Genomic DNA, 17,536 nt, shown 5'->3' with positions numbered 1-17,536 from the left:
ACTCATACCCAATGAGCTGAAATAACTGGCACAGCCAGTTCTTAGCATATTTTTGGGGTCCAAGTCTAAAGCGCTCTCCACACTTCTATAAGTAAGCCTTAGAAAGGTCAGGAGCTCAAATTGGTTTCCCTCAAATTAGTCTGTATTGCCAAATGCTGTGTTTAGAAGATGAGAATACTTCCTAAGAATTTTTAACTTGGAAAAGAGAAGACTGAACCTGAGCCATGGAAACCATTCAACATCTGTGATAGTTTGTCACTGGGAAGAAGAAACAGACTTGGTCTGTGTAGGTACTTCGAGATAGACCTAGAACCCATGGGTAAAAGCTAAAGAGAAAGATTAGGATTCAACATAAGAAAGAACTTTCCAACCATTAGAAGCTTTCGGTTGTGTCCACTCCAAGTTAATGAGTTCTCCACTGCTAGAGGTGTCCAAGCAGAAGTTGTCAGGAATGTTGCAAAGATTTCTGCATTCATTGTCTGGATGCCTCAGTGTTCTCTGAAGTCCATTCTAGAAATTCAAATTTCCAATACTCTGAATCTGTAAGAAGATGACCTTTGGTTGAGAACCACCTCCAGGGTAAGTAGAAAAATTCAAGCAGCCTCAGGGGCTGTATCGGATATCTTTAGTTCTCTTCTCCCTTCTTCACCCCGCTCTGTGCCCTGGGACACTAACTGGTTTTGACTGTCCATCAAAGGGCTCTTTGCCCTGTAGCTTCTGATAGATTCATCCAATGGGGAATACACACAGAAGGGCGAGGAGGGAGGCTCCCTCCTTACAGGGTCTCCACAGACTGCTTTTTCTTCCATGCGTCAGATTCTGTTGGGTCATCCTCTCCACAGAGGCCTCTCTCCTTCTGGGATTTCCTCCTGTTTCCCCTTCAGGCCTAGGGATGGTAATAGAGCAATTTGCTGTCACTAGATCCAGGTTATGGAATATTCCTTGTGATTTCTGTCCACTATGCCCACACTTCAGTAAACAGTTCCCTAATTCAACTTTCCTGAAAGTAAACAATTTGAGTGTGCCATCCGTTTCCTGCTTGACCCCCAAATGACTCAGTAAGCTTCTCTAGCCTGAGGTAACCACATTTTTCTAAGAAAAAAAATCTTAGCTGCTGTTCAAAATAGGACAACCTCAGAACATTCTCCACCTTCCAAAAAGGAGGATCCGAAGCCCTTGGGATGTTGAAGAAGGAAGAGAAAGCCCGAGAAGGGAAAGAGCCCACCCAAAACTGGTAGTAGCTGCATCTAGGGAAGCATATTTCACACTTTGGAATATTTTCCACTCAGAGTACAGTTATATCTCAGATGCCACCACAACAAATTTGGGCCACTGACTTAGTTGGTATAGTGGTGAAGAGTGTGGTTTCTAGAGTCTGAGTCCCTTAAGTAAAAGATTGATCACTCACTGGTATTGTGACTTTGGGTAAATGACATCTCTGAGTCTCATTTTATGCATCTAAAAATAGAAAAAAAAATTAGTATATACTAAAAGAAGAAAAGATGCATCTGAAAATGCAAAGGGAAGGACTTGCAGAAATGACCGACTCAGCCAGTTATAGATTAACCAGCTCCTATAAATCTCTAAATGGCCTTCTAGAAACTCTTGCAACATCTATAAGACAAATGACCTGTAAATAGATAAGAGCAGTGGTCTGGAAATTCCTTCCCTCTTGTAGCCCCGTACCCAAAACTCTCCCTCTCCCTCCTAAGAAACGAAGTGCACATAAAACCTCAGACAAAGGAATTACATGCCCCTTGTATGGACACTGCAAAGGTATATAAACTAAGAAATCTAACCAAAGGGAGCTCGTGCTCTGGTGCTGTTAAGCCCCATGTGCTCTGCTGGCTAATAAATTCTCCTTCCTCTAACAAAGTTGTCTGACCATCTGATTTCCTCCGTCGGGTGTCGCTCCCTGCCACAATACCTCTCAGGATTGCTACGCAAATTAAATAATTTAATGCATGAAAAGTATTCGTGTGCATAGTACCTGGCAAGGGATAAGGTCAATTTCTTGCCTATGAAGAAATTGAATAAAAAAAATCACAGTCCTTTTGGCAATAGATGTTTATTTCTTTAACCCTGTTTGTCATTTAGGAATTCATTATGGAGAGAGGGATTATTTTATCAGGATGTTGAATGCATAGCTGCATTCAGTGATGGGCTGTGATAGTTTCAGGGTGTGTTTCCTGGGGTAAGCATCAACATTAATTTAACATTTACTTATTAAATGACCTCTAAGTGTGTTCAGATTCTGTTAGGCCATGGGGACAGAAGATAATTAAGACACATCTCACTCTTCAAGAAGTCTGTATGCTAGTGGTGAAATTTTGCCTATCAGCAGACAGTTATATTTCAATGTGACAAATAACATGGAAAATATATGACATGTAATGGTAGCATCAAAAATGGAGGTAGACAATATTATTGGAAGAGCCAAGAAATCATCGAAGAAGAGAATCTAGCTGAAGGATGGGAAGAGGGCTCTAGTCTCATGTACAGGGTGAGGACCAGGTCCTTCTAAAGCATTTTCACAGTGTTCTAGCTCAGTGATTATTTCATCCTCTCATTGCCTGTCATGTTTAGTATCTGCTCTTTGGTATTTATCCTGTGGATTCTTGTACTATTCGTTTGTTTTTGAAAATACGCTCTACATACTTATCTCCCAAGATCAAATGAAAACTCCATAAGTCAGAAACCATTTCTCTGAATTATCAAAGAGTACCCATGGGAGATTTTCAAGTGGAAAATAACACAATAAAAATGCAATTTTTAAGTCCAATTATTGTTTACTTGAGAAGTATTTATCAAGTGGCTATTATATTCAAGGTACTGCAATGGGTACATCATGTCTCTCCAACTACAAAGAAAACTCTGTAAGAGCAAGGACAATGTCTGTTTTGTTCATTATTGTATCTCCAGAGCCTAGCACAATACCATGCATTCAGGAATTCGATAATTGTTTAGTTAATGAAATGTAAAAGGGTTTTAATGACCATCAAGGCACCTTTCTTGATCTCCAAAGATCAAGTGATCAAATAGGGTATAAAGTATATTTCGGATCAGGTCTTAGAAATCAAAAAAAAAAGTAATAGAAGGACTTATTAGAAACTGACCCATTAGAACACACACAACTATATACTGATTCGCTTCCTAGATACTTCAGCCCTGTCCACTTGGGAGGGTGGGGACAGTCAGAGAGAGTCCCAATCCAGGGCATTTCTCAATGTCATACTTCAGGGGATGTCCACAGCTCCTGGTAAAGTTACACTTTCTAGTTATCGGAAGTCAAGGCTATAAGCTTCCTATGTATAAAGCATTTTTCTTAATTTTTTTCAGGTTTTAGTAAAAAATGTACATCAACCAAACAAATCATAGGGTTAATTCCCTGGCCTGGGTTAAAAAAAAACATTTGTTTTGGGCCCTTTAAGTTACCGATTCCCATTGTTTTCCAGGAAAAATATTTCTAGCAGAAAGAGGCTCTATAATAGTCTATGAGCTATTAATTGTGACTAAAGTAAACCCAAAAGGTTTAGTTTTCATACCAAAACTTTCAGAAAGAATTTCCTTCAGGTCTATTTTACTTAAAAGCATTAAATGTAGAGTGGTGTGTAAAACAAGGCCTTATTTCCTGGGAAATTATTGTCTCTTATGCTTAGACTGCACTATAAATCATTCTAGAACCACCTCACCTTCACAACTGTAAAATTCAAATTTATTTTTCCTTGCTTCCTGGAAAGATAATAAATACAAATAACAGATACTAAGCAGTAAGCAATTTCTTAGCATCAAACTTCACCATTATAACTTAGAACTTGTCAACAATTTTAAAGGGGATGACTGTAGCCCAAGAATATCGTAGTGACCGATGCGATGCAGTAAAGAAAAATATCTTTAAAAATTCATTGCACTGAATTAATATCTTTGCTCATGATTTTATTAGTTTTTATTTTCAAGAAGTCACAGTAATTGAGAAACTTTCTTTTATTCCAATTTGTTTGTTCATTTATTTGTTTTTGGCAGGGTATAAGGAGATCTGAATAAATTGCCAGATATATTTATGCTTATTTTCCTCATAAATAATACATTTTAGAAATAATTAAAATTAAGGACATGTACTTCTTAAGGTTAAATTATAAGTTTATTCTATGTTTCTTCATATAATATTAATGTGTTTTTTAACGTGATCACTTTGAAATTATTAGACTATTTTAGTCTATGCAATTAAGTCTTCAAATCCTCCTTTGGGGCTCCTAGAAAAACAAACTCATCTTAGTTTAGCAAAACATTTAAACTGTTTGCCAGTTTTAAACATATAGAACAAAAAAACATGCCCTCTTTCTAGCTGTCAGAGCTGTCCAGGTATGTATTGTGCAAATGGATAAAGAGTGAGTTTCCTGCCACTAGAAGTATTCAGTGGGTTGCCTGGCGGTCTTCTTTGTGGTAGAATTTAAGCAATCTATATGTGTGGATGGGATTTTTTATGATTTTCTGATTCATTTTAGCAACCAGCTTATGCTCTGAGAAAAATAACGTAATGAATCTGAAAATCTTATACATCAACAGAATATTTTCTTTAGAGTAAATATATAGCATATTAAATCCCCCCAAATATCTTCCAAATGAAGTTTATAAAACTTAAATATAGAAAAAAGTAATTTATATATTTGGAGCAAAATGTTAATTTTTGGAATAGTTTTTGCCTAAAGGTTAGTAATTTTTGATATAATTACTCTTCTGTTGGCTGCTTCTTATAAGAAAAATATTTATACATTTTTAAATAATATATATTAACTATTCTGAGCTATTATTGATTCTAGGTATTTTGCTTTTTCAATTAAGTCTGGCAAACTCTTAGTACAAAAATGTGGCGTGTAGGAAGGGCTATATGTATTTGTTATAATTATTTTTACTACTTCTGAAATTCTTGCTTAGAGAGGGATTTTTCTAAAGCATGGATTTGCTTAGAAACCATAGGCTTATGATGCTGTATTAGTGTCTGCAAGATGGAAGCTGAATGGCTCAACACCACATACACCAATCTTTGCAATCCCAGGGTACCCTCCTAGGTCTAGGAGAACTCACTAGAAAACCTCCACTTAACCTCCACCCTCTACCCTCCACTAAACACTGTTTCCTTTAGGTCCAGTGAAATTCTCACTGCATCCAAATCAGGGTGATGTACTTTACTGCCTCTCACTGTTTCCTTAGAAAATAAATTCTGTTTATTTTTCAAGACTGGCTCAGCCATTCATCCCACAGATACTCTCTTGTCACCTCTTTTACAGCCTGCAGGCTTCCTAGGAAAGCAAAATGGTTAATAGCTGACATCTATGGAACGCCTAGCTAATTGCCAGGAACCCTTGAAGAACCCTGAATGTGGCCTACTTTTTAACTTTTGCAATCCTTTGAGGTAGTTCTGTTAATATTTCCTTAAGAAAGGGAATCCAAACAAAAAAAAGTTAAGTAAATTTTCTAAGATCATGTAGCTAGTAATTGATAAACTTATTACTTGAACCCAAGTCTGTGACTTCAAAGTACATATTTTTAACTTCTCTAATTTATTATTATCTTTTACTTACAAGGCACAGCCTCAAAGAGAATTAAGGTATCACTCAGTTGAAAGTTTTCACTACTACATATGAGAATATTAATAATTTCAGTGAATCAAAATGAAAAGGTAAAATCATGTCTTCATCCCCTGATGAGTAATTAAAGAGACATGCCATTTTATAATAATACTAGTTAAATATCCTAGAATTCTTACTATGACAAAAGGATATGTTTAGCCTTTTGCAAAAATTATAACATTAGCTCACAGCAATTCAATGAGGTGGGTTTTATAATTATTCTCATTATATAAATGAGGAAACTGAGGTCCAGAAATGAAAGTGATTCGTTTTAGTTACACGGTGACAAAGCTGGGAACCAACAGAATTCTGACTCTGCATCCGGTACATTTGGAAACTGCGCTCTATTGGCTTCATTTACAATGGTTCGAATCTGAAATTCTTTCAGTAAAATAACAGCTTTGACATTTCCATGGATAAATACTCGCCTATATAACAAAATTATGTGGCATATCAAATTTATATGTAATGGTTCTAAATAAATGATTTTAATCTTATCTTTTACATATTGAAATGTGTATGAAAGAGATTTTGATTTTGAGATAGAAAATTCCATCCCAACTTTGAGATTATATAAAAGTAGTAATAATTCTATACCATACATGGAATGATCATGTTCTCTAATCAAAATCAATTATTTTTGAGAAAAAAAAAATCTGATTTTTGCTTCAGTTCTCAGCCTGTGCCAGGTAACATGGGGTTCAAGGCTTTGAATCAGAATAATAATCAGGTTTGAGTTATTGAGCAAAAGTAGGGATACTATCATTGCTCTTTTGGAATAAGAATGGAGTACAGGATAAAGGGCCTTGGACTTGGAAGGCGATCATAATAAGGAATTAGTTTAGTAAATAATACCAGGCCATATTCAGTGCTCAGTAAAAATGGAATGGACAAATGAGTGATATATTTTTAAACTTTTAAAATCTTGTGTTAGACAGATGACAGGTTGAGTCAATGTTGATTTCTACTCAATAAAGTAAGAATATCCTAATGACTCAAACAGGCCAAGAATGGATTGCTGTTTTTGAAAAGGGAGTTTTTGCAAAGAAGCAGAAGCTAGGTGATGATCATTTCTCAGGGACCTGCCAGGATGCTTTCTTGTATTATAACCAAATAATTTCAGTCTGGCAGAGTGTAAACATTAATATCTGACAGTGTGTGGCGACAAACAGATGGTATATCAGGTGACCTGTGGGCCTCATAGATAAACATGGAATGACCGGAACCCAGGCAGGCAGCCAAAACAGAGATAGGGCTGCAAGGAAGGTGAGCACCATAACAGAAGTCTGCCAGTGTTTTGGGGTGTCTGCCACTGGGCTCCATTTCTAGAACAAGTAAAGTGGAGAGGAGGAAAGAAGCAATGAGCACAACCCATAAGTGCAAAGAATCAGAGGGTCTGGCAACTGGGCGGGTTAGAGAGGTAGGAGCCTCAGGCTTGGGGAGCGGAGCAGTCATGGTCAGTACTAAGGTCTTGCGCATGTGGAATGAGATTCAGGAACTGGGCGTAGGAAGATTGAAACCCCAAACCCAGGCTTCTTCTTTGTTGAGTCACTCAGGGTTTGGCTGGGGCCAGCCTTAGTTATTTTAACCTCTGAGCCTGTTTTTGAGCATTAAATGCCTCATGTTCCAGCAAAGAAGCAACTGGGAGTGATCAGATAGTTTCCTGAACTCTCCAGAAGCATCTTTCAGAACTCTACTAGTTCTTTTCCAGCATTTAAGCAGGCATTCTCAAAAAAGCTTAATTTTATGTTGACGGTGCTTTTTTTCTTTTCTTCTGAAAAGTTTTCAGTCTCGTCCACGTGGACGTGTTTTGTTAAGACACGTATTTGTAGATCTGGCTTCTATTTCCTTGATCTAAAATTCCAAAGTAAACGTTTGAGCTTACCTTTGTTCTCTGAGAGAGACAGGAGTTACCTCTTCCAGAAAGACTGGTTTATTGGATTTTGTAATGCCTGCTATGCTTAAACATGAGGAAACAGAGTGAGATTTCTTAGATTTTGAGTGGGCTTCACTTCTAGTAACAGGTTTTGGCACTGTACTTAATTGTTCTTATTTCATCTTATTTGAGCATCTTTAAAATCTTAGGGCAATTCTCTTTTTATGTTAAAAGTGACAAAGATTTGCATGGTGGTGAGATGACTGTAGAGGACAGGCATGTAATGAGGAGTTTTAGGCTGTGGGTGTGCAAAGTAACCACCATCTCGATCACTCCCCGGCCATCTCTAGAAAAGCATTCATTCATTACTCTCTATTATTTGTGTGTCTGAGGCTTCTTTTTATGGGAACAAGAAGAAGCAATTCAGGGTTTGAGTTGGTGCAGAAAGCGAACAGAATGCTCGCTATACATTAGAATGCTATACGTTCTAATGCCAGAGCTGGAATAGTTGACATCTGACCTCAGGGTTATCTGAGGTAAAATACCATAGTTTCTTTGCTTATTTGTTGATAGAACTCAAATTCAATTTATTTTAACTTAAATTAGGTAATTTATGAAGCATTAATTGAACACCCTCTTTATTTGTTCACTTTTCGGAACCAAGTAATGCACAGTAGTGTTTTCCTAACTTGAGAAAGAAAAAGACATCAGCTTCAGGTCCTCTGATTTTCCAGTTCCTGATACCAGTCTTAATTGGCCCTTTCCCCCTCCCCAGAATGTGACCCTAAGATGGTCTATTAGACATCTCCCCCAAAGTGAAATAAATCTAGAGGATTTAATTCCTAAACAAAGAGTCAGACATATGTTTATTTCACTTAGGTTCACTTTATTCTACAGAGAAATCAAGATATAATAGTGGCAAGAATATGTGGGAGAATAAATGTCTGGTGTGAATTAAAATCCTAAGATAGATTCAACACTTTCTAAAATGTACAAATTTTAGTTTGTTGTCAGTTTCCCTGTGAAGAGAAAATAGCAACAAATGAGAAATGCTGAAGCCATAGGCATTTCATTAGCATCCAAACTTCACCAATGAATCCCCCAAGATGTACCCAAGTCTCTCTACTTATTGATGTTTTAAGAGGAATGACTGCAATTTAGAAATATTTTAGCAACTGGTGTTGATTACATAAAGATAATGCTCAAAATACATCACAGTTTATGTCCCCCTAAAAATATTTTAATGCATTTTTATTTAAAAGGGATGCATATTTAGACACCTCTTTTCATAAAAGATTATAATTTTTCTTATTAAAAAAGAATGAGAACAATATGCTGTATATATTAGATGTTTATTTTCATCCACATATGTTTTGAAAATACTTAAAAGGAACTATATGTTTCTATATATTCTGGTATGTCATTCATCTTTTAATTTTTTGAGCTGATGCTAATATATCTTGCAGACGATTACTTTGTAACCTTTAAACCACTTTTGGTTATTTGATTTTCTAAATGTAATTTTTGTTAGCACTCCAACATATATTTTGTTGAGAAATCATACTCTGAAACAGAACAAGTTCATTAGATTTTCCAGATATTGTCTCCTTTTGTACCAATCATTGGAGGGTTCTAATGTATCCAGACTTAGCTGTTGAAGCTCAACACTACAGATAGTTTATCCTAACAGATGTGGGCTGACATGCCCAGGAGCGGGGATGTTTCTTGTCCCTGGAAATAATCAAGCACAGACTATGAGATGACTTGTTGACTTTTTTGTAGAGGGAGTTGAAGCAATAAATTAGTAGGTGGAAATTTCCTTCCAACTTAGAGTTGTTAGGCTTCTCTGATTGACTATTACTGCCAGAATATGTAGGGACAGTGACACCAGGGACTCCTAAACCCTATAAATCATGAGAATTTTTTTTCATCAGAGTCAGTGTGAAATGACTCACATATACCTTGTGTTCTAAACTACTTCTTCAAATTAAGGTACATTTGTCTTAATGCATAATTACTACACCTTAAATATAGAAAAGTAGCAGTCTTACTTATGGCCATAAGTTTTGCCATCAGATCCACTAATTGGTGCATATATAACAAAATCCTTCTTCTCTTGGTGATAACTTTTTATACTTATTGCAATTGATCTGGAAATACATATTAAAAACCTTCAATTCCTTCAACCAAATTTTTATTCCTAGGATGTAGAATTTTCCAAGCAAGTTCAGAAGGCTCTCAATGCATGTGTTTCTTATTCCAATGGTCTGTTCTCATCTAACCTCTGAAATATATCAACTATAAAGATTTTTCATATGATATAAAATCATGAGTGATAAATTTCTTTATAGCAGGTAAGCAAATCACAATTTATTTAAACATAATATTTCGACTATACTGGTTGATGCATTAATTCCTAACACTCATGGCACATTCACAAGAGCCACCAGTCCCAGGGGAGCACACAGAGTGTGATCAGTTTTCTACGTGTTCTACTATTTCTCTCTTTTGCTTAAAAAGTTCTAGTGAATGCAAGTGTGAGATCTATTAGAAATACTACAGTTTTAAACATTAGTGCACCATTGACAACTTTTACCATTAATTACCAGTAATAAAATTATTTGTTACATACTTCACGTGCATGTAGACGGACAAATGTGTTTTAGCATCGGAGATGAGATCCACCGTTTGAAATTCCTAGAGCAAAGCCAAGGTGATGAGCAAGAAGGCAATTACCAAGAAAGGATTTTCTGGGTTTCTCATCTATGGCAAATTAAAGAGTGTGGACAGTAAAGTCAAACACATTGGAATTCAAATCCTGACTATATGACCCTGGGACAATTATTTTACCTCTCTAAGCCTTAATTTCTCTATCTGCAAAATGAAAGTGATATACCTACATTGTAAGATTGAAGTAAAAAATATATAACTGGAAAGATGTGTGTAAAAAGCTTAGCACTACAGGACATGGAAAATATAGAATAAATAATAAAAGCTATTATTTTTATTCCTTGTCTTCACTTCCAAATCTACAAAAACTCTAGCTCTATATAGAAATCCTGCATTTCTAGCTCTTTCTGTCTCAGAGTTCCAAACATGATATTTTACTAATTGTTGAATATCTCTACTTGGATAACCTGAAATTCACTCAAACTTAAAGTTGAATTCCTCTTCCCTTTCAGATATGTTGTAGTAATTAATTTATTCATTCCTGCAGTTACTATACTCCACGGACCTTCTAAATTATAGGGCTGAGCTGTCTGCTGGCAACACAAAGGCTAGAAAGCATGACATAACAGCAGAAGGGCCTCGGAGGCTAGTGGGGCAGAACAGAAATTGTGGCGCCCCATGGTGAGTCTACACCAGCAGGGCTTCACTTCCTCCCCTTGCCCGCTCAGCCCCCAGTGCCAGAACTGATGTCGTACTCACAATGTTTTTGGAGCAGAATTAGAGTGTAGCCAAAAGGATGGAAAGGCTGTTATAATAATGAGGAGGTTGTCTTATACTTTCCTACCTCATAGCCAGAGTTTAGGAAATATTGGAAAAAAAAAAACAAAAACAGCGAGTTTTATATTTAAGACGTGTCTGATCTTATGTAGCAGGCATAGGTGACAGAAACTGGACCAGTAGATGAAAAGTCTAGGGAGTCATATTTTAACTCAGTAGTGAAAATCGAATAATAGTTCATGCTGCCAAACAACGGAGTGGACTATTTTTGAAGTGAAGTCCTCATAAATAACATCAAGTCAAAGCAGAGTCTGGATGAATAGTTCCCAAAAAAGGTACCCAAAGTGTGTGGATAAGAATTTGCCCAGTGTTGACCATTTAGGTCCACTTAGTGCCTGAAATGATACTATGAAACCATTTATTGATGAAGATAAAAAATTGCTTTTCAAAAGGTTTTTTTTCTTTTTTGTATGTATATCCCAGAATGATGTGGGCCGAAGATGATATGAGATATTGGCATCAGGGCAGGGGCGGTGTTATGAAGGAGATACTCACTGAAGATGGTTGTAAGTGCCAGAGCCAAGAACGGGACAAAGGCTGTTGCTCTCATGGTGCTGAAGTGGCCAAGGGCAGTCAGATGGAGGCAAAGAAAGTCCTTTCTGGTGTCTGCCCAGCCCACTCGGGTGCTGCCTTATATACTCTCAAGAGTTCCTGCCTCAGTTGTGAAATAGCTTTTTCCAGAAATGGAATTCTGGTAAGCGGCGAGAAACATCTGATAGGTGTGGAAATTCCTTTATTGTCAAAGACAAATGATTTTACATGATATTTTAATAGAGAATAGGACCCGATAGAACTGGTGTTATTTCCCTACCTCTTTATGTCCTTAAACGTTTGTGTGCTTTCACATGATTTGGTCATTAAAAAAAAAATCTATGGCATAGGTATTACCGTTTTTTCCCCTCTACAGATGAGGAAGTGAAATTACAAGGAAGTAAAATAATTTCACTGCATTTTCTGTTACATTCTTTTTCCAGGAACTGTCATTAGCATGGCAGCCTTATAGGTTTTGCCATTTTCCCAGGTTCCCCTCTTTCCTCTTTTCTTCTCTGGCTTCAGATGAGAAATGTTGCCAGTGGAGACCCCAGACTGGGCACAGAGAAAAGACAACAATACCCAGGTGTTTATTCCACAAACACAAGCAAAAATTCATACTCTTTATCAGGGAGATGGTTTTCCCAAGAATCCCAAATTTGGGGAGATGGTACAACAGGTGGAGCTGGTGAGCACTCACACCACGTTTACCTGGTGTGAGTAAAGCTTTATCAAGGGCCCTTAGAAAGGCCCTCTCAAGGCCAATAATAAAGAGCTCTGTGATCATTTTAACCAAGAATGGATCTAGTGGCTACAATGGCTAGACTATCCCTGAGGCTTTCGCCATGATTTTTTAGTCTCCAGACACAGACTGGTGGTTCAACAATAAGATGTTAACTTTGCCCTGGGCTATAACTACATAGATGGCCAGTGACATCTTCCATGAATACAATACCTTTCAATAGATAAGCCACCGATCATTTGGCCATGGTTTAAATAAGTTTAATTGTGCTTTCTTCAAACCATGCTTCATTTGAAATCTTTGATGAAGACTACAAGGACACTTATTTTAGAAGTGCCAACTTTCAAACAGAGTGACTCTATGAGATAACCTTGGAAGCATCTCTTGCGGTCTTGCAGAACTGGAAGACACTGTCTGTATCGCTAATGGAAGTAGTGCCAAAGGCTGGGAGACTAAAATTCACATTTCTTTTCAAAAGGATAAAGACAATTGAAACCAGTGTTGGGATGGTCTTGGAGGTGGGGGAAGGGCAGGCATCTTAATGTTATTGACAGGTGAAACTCTAAAGAGTCTTGCAGGCATGAATTTATTGCCAGCTTTATCATTCCCTACATTACCTTGTGCAAGTTATTTAACTGCTAGATGCCTTAGTTTATCTTCGTTTGATCATTTAGTAACTATTCATGAGCGTTTCGTGTGTCTTAGAGACTACATTTCAACTTGAACATACCATGATTAGTCAGAAACTTTGCCACTGTCCTCAGTGTAGCTTGACAAAGACTCTCTCCTTGACCACAATTTAGTTAGGCTCCTCTGAGTCCTCTTCTTGACTAGGTCTTGAACTTGCCCTCAGCCTCCCCCAGCACCTCATGTCTTTGGCCTGCCCAGCCCTTAGCGTAGGTCTTAGCATAGAACCCTGATTAAGTAATTCTCCTACTATTGGTATTTGATCACCCTTGATTTCTGATCAAGTTCTTCGTCCCTCATCTGTAATGTATAAGCCCTTGGCTGACCTCAGTGAGAATTCTGTCCATTCAGTTTAGCAAAAATCCTCCTACCCTTGATATCTCCCGTTAATAATTTTCCATCTGTGACCTGACCTCCTCATTCTGCTCTTTGTCACCCTCATTTGTAGTTAGAGTTGAGCCCCGTCTTTCCTCCCTATTGCAGTAAGGGTACTCAAGACTATGCCTTGAATAATGTCTTCCTTACTATTTTAACAAGTATCAAATAATTTTTCTTTAACAATCTTATAGAATAAATTTATTAACAGCACCATCATCATAAGCCTGCGAGTTCTAAATGAGATTGAGTATACGAAGCATTTTTTGGGGGGGGGGTCTCACATATATTAAGCTCTCAACAAACATTAATATTTGATGACAATGACTATGATTAAGAATAGGATGACGGTGACAATGATCTGGAGAAAACATTCAGAAAGCATTTAGGAACCATGTTAAGGTAAGCAAATGATGTATCTTTGTGGCCTTACTGGAAATAATGGATCTTGGCATGATAGAAAAAAGGAACTTTGTGATGACCAGAGATGTTTGATAATGACTAGAGGTAATGAGAATCTTCTCATTTTAAGTGTCCCATTGGAGGCCAGGTGACTAACTTTCAGGAACCCTACAGAGGTGACTCCTTGATTGAATGTGAGAATAGCCTCTATCCACATTTTTTCCCCCAAAAATAGTCATAAGTAAGCTTTCATAACTAAAAGAGTCCAATACTACAAACAAATTAAGCTTTTAATATGTAAGACACTCTCAACATAAAGAATTTGTCTCAATACCCACATTACCCAAGCTAGAAACTAGAAATCTGACCACCGTATGCATAACTACATGCCATTAAATGTCTTCGTCTCTCTCATTAAACATTTCCAATTAATTACTGTGTCTTTGCTAACTATACATACAAAAATCAGTTTCTTATGTCTATCACCTTTGCCATGAAATTTATTGATGCTGACAAAAGCTCTAATGTGGAGGGTTGTGCAGTACAGGTACAAGATTATAGAGACTTTAACTAGAGTTAAAAGTGATTAGATTTCGCAGATATTTTAACAGAGGAGTTGACCGGGCCTGCTACTGGATTAGGCGTGGAGTTAGAGAAAGAGAAGAATCATGGAAGCTTCTGACGCTTTTGGTTGCAGCAACTGCTGGACGGTGGTGCCATTTCCTGGGATGGGGGCTGCTGCTGGGGGAGTAAGTCAAGCAGCTGAGATTAAGAGTTCGGTTTCTGGTATAAGCATGGTGGGTGTTCAACATATATTTTTACGAATTGAGAAACTGCGTTCAGTAATTAATTCCTATGCATTTTTTTTCCAAGTTCTGTGCCTTTATATATTCTCTTTTTTTCTTTACCTGGAATTACCTGTCCCCTACCCAACCCTACTCTGATGAACTGCAACTCAAAAGGGGCATTCCTCAACACTCCAGGCTGAATTTGTGTCGCTGACCTCTGTAGCATCATGGCGATTTAGAGATGTTTATGAAATACTAACCATGAATCAAGCATCACACTAATCACTAGGATTACAAAGATGTATTGTCCCCGCCTGCAAAGAGCTTATGATCTAATAGGGGGAGGAGAACACACCCACCAACTATTCAGTACAGCGTGATAAGTAGTATTATATACAACGTGCTGTGAAACAATGGATGAGCGAATGGTACGCAGTCAGGAACAGGCACTAATACTGATCGAGTGTATATTTGTCGCACGTAAGGTGCTTTGTGTTATTTCGTTTAGTCATCGCTCCAAAAGCCCTATAAAGCCAAGTGTTTAACTATCCACTCAGAGTTATACAGTTTGCATGTGACAGAACTAGTTTATAAATCAACCTCTGACTTCTCAGTCATTTCTTTGCCAAACCAAATGCAGAGAAGGCTCCACAGGAAGGAGAAAAGTCAGCTGAAACCAAAAGGACGAAGGCCATTTCCACAGAGGGCTGGGGGCGGGGTTAGAGTCAGTGTCCTTCAGAGACAACTGGGAAGGAAGGAGCTGGGTAGGTAATACTATGCTCATGAGTCTGGGTTTTATCCTGTAGGCAATGGGTAAGGAAGGATTTTGAACAGAGAAGTAATAGAATCAGATTTACGCTACAGAAAGATTACTCCAATATATAACCTAGTTTAGACTTATGTCACAGCATTTATTAGTGTGTATAGTTATTTTCTAATTTGTGTTTATAACACAAATTAGAACCCCCCCTAGAGTTTGAACTTTAATTGAACCGAACTCCATTCCAATCCATGTATGTGTGTGACATATGTATGTGTATGTGTGTATGTGTGTGCACACACGTTTCTTGGAAGCCATTTGGGATTCCTTGGACAAAACTCACTCCTGAACAACCAAATTTATATGTTTCTCAGTTTTCTTTATAAACTGAGATATTATACCCATATCTAAGAAACAAATTTAAACAGAAGTAAAGATCAACTTTTTGGGGAGGTCTTTTTAATGAAGTGCAAAAAGAAGCCAGTCGGTTAGGCATGAGTTTGAAGGAGAGGACGGCAAGTATCTCCACTCAACAGAGAGGACTCTGCACCTGCCTCCACCCCTCCCCCAACCTCTGCTGCGATGAGGGAGGCAGCAGTCTGCGCCCAGGGATGACGAAGATGCGCTGAAGGTTAGCATTGCTCTGAGCCTGCAGATGCGGAGAGGTTAACACCTTCCTTCATGAAGAAACTGAACCTTTCCATCACTCTTCCTAAGGGGAGACACCATTAACAAGATTCGTTAGCACTAGTGTGTGTAATGGCAGAGCTGAAAGGACAATAGAGATTACGAGGCAGAACCTCATTTTGCAAATGAGGTAACTGAGTCTCTGAAATGGAATGTTCTTGCCACAGGCAGATGCTGAAGGTGGGAGCAGCAGAATTTCCTTAGTCCAGTGATACCTCCACCCCGCCTGCTGTTTCCACTGATCCCAGAGCCCAGGCTGATCACCCAGTGTCTTAAAACAACAAAGAAGGAGAGATTCTGACACCAGGGGTTGAAGCAGCCTGCCCCTCTGCCTTCGCTGCTCAGCAGGACCTGTGATGAGGCCGGATCCTGTACTAGTGAGAAGAACTTCCACCACAGGTCCCCTTCAGTGTCCTTAACTATAAGCTGGTTTGTAGGCCCAGGGTGCCATGAGTGTGCATGTTAGAGAACTTTCCCTTTCGGGAAATAAATGTTCCTGCATATGAATAATATTTATTCATGTAGATATATCCTTCTGGGCTCAGGGCCTAACCAGATATTCTAGCTTGTTAAAATAATCATAAAGATGAAAAACACAAGAGCCAAGATATGTGGCCCAAATCCCGTGGGTCTAAAAGAGGGTCAATGACGAGCAATGTGGACTTGCTGTAAAACAGTAAATGCTAAGTTGCTTGTTCTGCACCAAAGAAGTGACATCTTCCTAGTTGCATTGCCTTCAAAAACACTTTGCAGGTCAAACAAAATACCTAAACAAAACACGTCCCTGTGATTTAGGTCCAAGCACTGACAGCTTGCATTCCTCTATTTTAGATAAAAGGAAAACATATCTTTATGGTAGCTTTATCCCCTCTATCCCCCTTAAGGCTACAGATATTTAGAGCCACCAGGAAATTGTGGAAGATAAAGGCTCTCTAGCCAGTTTGTCTAAGGAACAAGCTGTATTATGACCTCTTAAAAGTCACGTAGGAAATTATTTTTTAGTGTGGGGTTCAGGATCCTTTTTTTCAAACAAAATGTTATATGAAACGCCACCATTTAAAATAGTCAAAAGCTGCACTTGAAGGTGGAGACCACCCTAAATGATCCCCTGAATCCCTTCGGTGACCCCCGACTTGCCCCTCCAGAATCTCTGGGCTTTGGGACAGCAATTTGAAAACTCATGGTCTTGTTGGACTCCCTCAGTTGGAGGTTCTGTGACCAGTCCAAGCTGGCAGACATAGTGGCCCACCCCTAGTCTGACTGTGAGGCAGTCAGTTTTCTATCTCTATCAGCTGCTTCGAGTGGGAATAAGTACAGTTTATGGAGTTAAGCAGGCTCATGGAAAAGTTTGCGGTGGAAGACACTGGCCCCAACTTCTTTTTTTCCCCATGAGGTACTCACAAGCTCTCAGTGCACAAGTGGCATTCATTTCCATAGGTGATGTAGTCAGAACCACAAACAGGCATGTACGCGATGGGGCAAGGGATGGCCACCACTGGGTACTTCTTGTAAATGCTGCAGTCCACCTGTGACAGACACAAGTGAATGTTC

General features: G+C 38.3%; 1 protein-coding gene across 1 annotated transcript in view; it reads right to left on the bottom strand.

The window, feature by feature from the left end:
* Positions 1-15,964: 15,964 nt before the first annotated feature.
* Positions 15,965-17,536, bottom strand: part of LOC105299475 (serine protease inhibitor Kazal-type 7) — a 3,628-nt gene continuing 2,056 nt past the window's right edge. The window contains exons 2-3 of the mRNA XM_023537293.1: positions 17,387-17,511; positions 15,965-16,010 (exon numbers count right to left, since the gene is read on the bottom strand). Coding sequence (XP_023393061.1) covers positions 15,965-16,010; positions 17,387-17,511 — 171 coding nt within the window. The remainder of the gene's footprint in view (positions 16,011-17,386; positions 17,512-17,536) is intronic.

Source organism: Pteropus vampyrus, unplaced genomic scaffold, assembly GCF_000151845.1.
Source record: "Pteropus vampyrus isolate Shadow unplaced genomic scaffold, Pvam_2.0 Scaffold185, whole genome shotgun sequence".
NCBI classification, from domain to species: domain Eukaryota; kingdom Metazoa; phylum Chordata; class Mammalia; order Chiroptera; family Pteropodidae; genus Pteropus; species Pteropus vampyrus.
The sequence above is the reverse complement of the archived record's forward strand: the minus strand, read 5'-3'. Positions and strand labels throughout refer to the sequence as shown.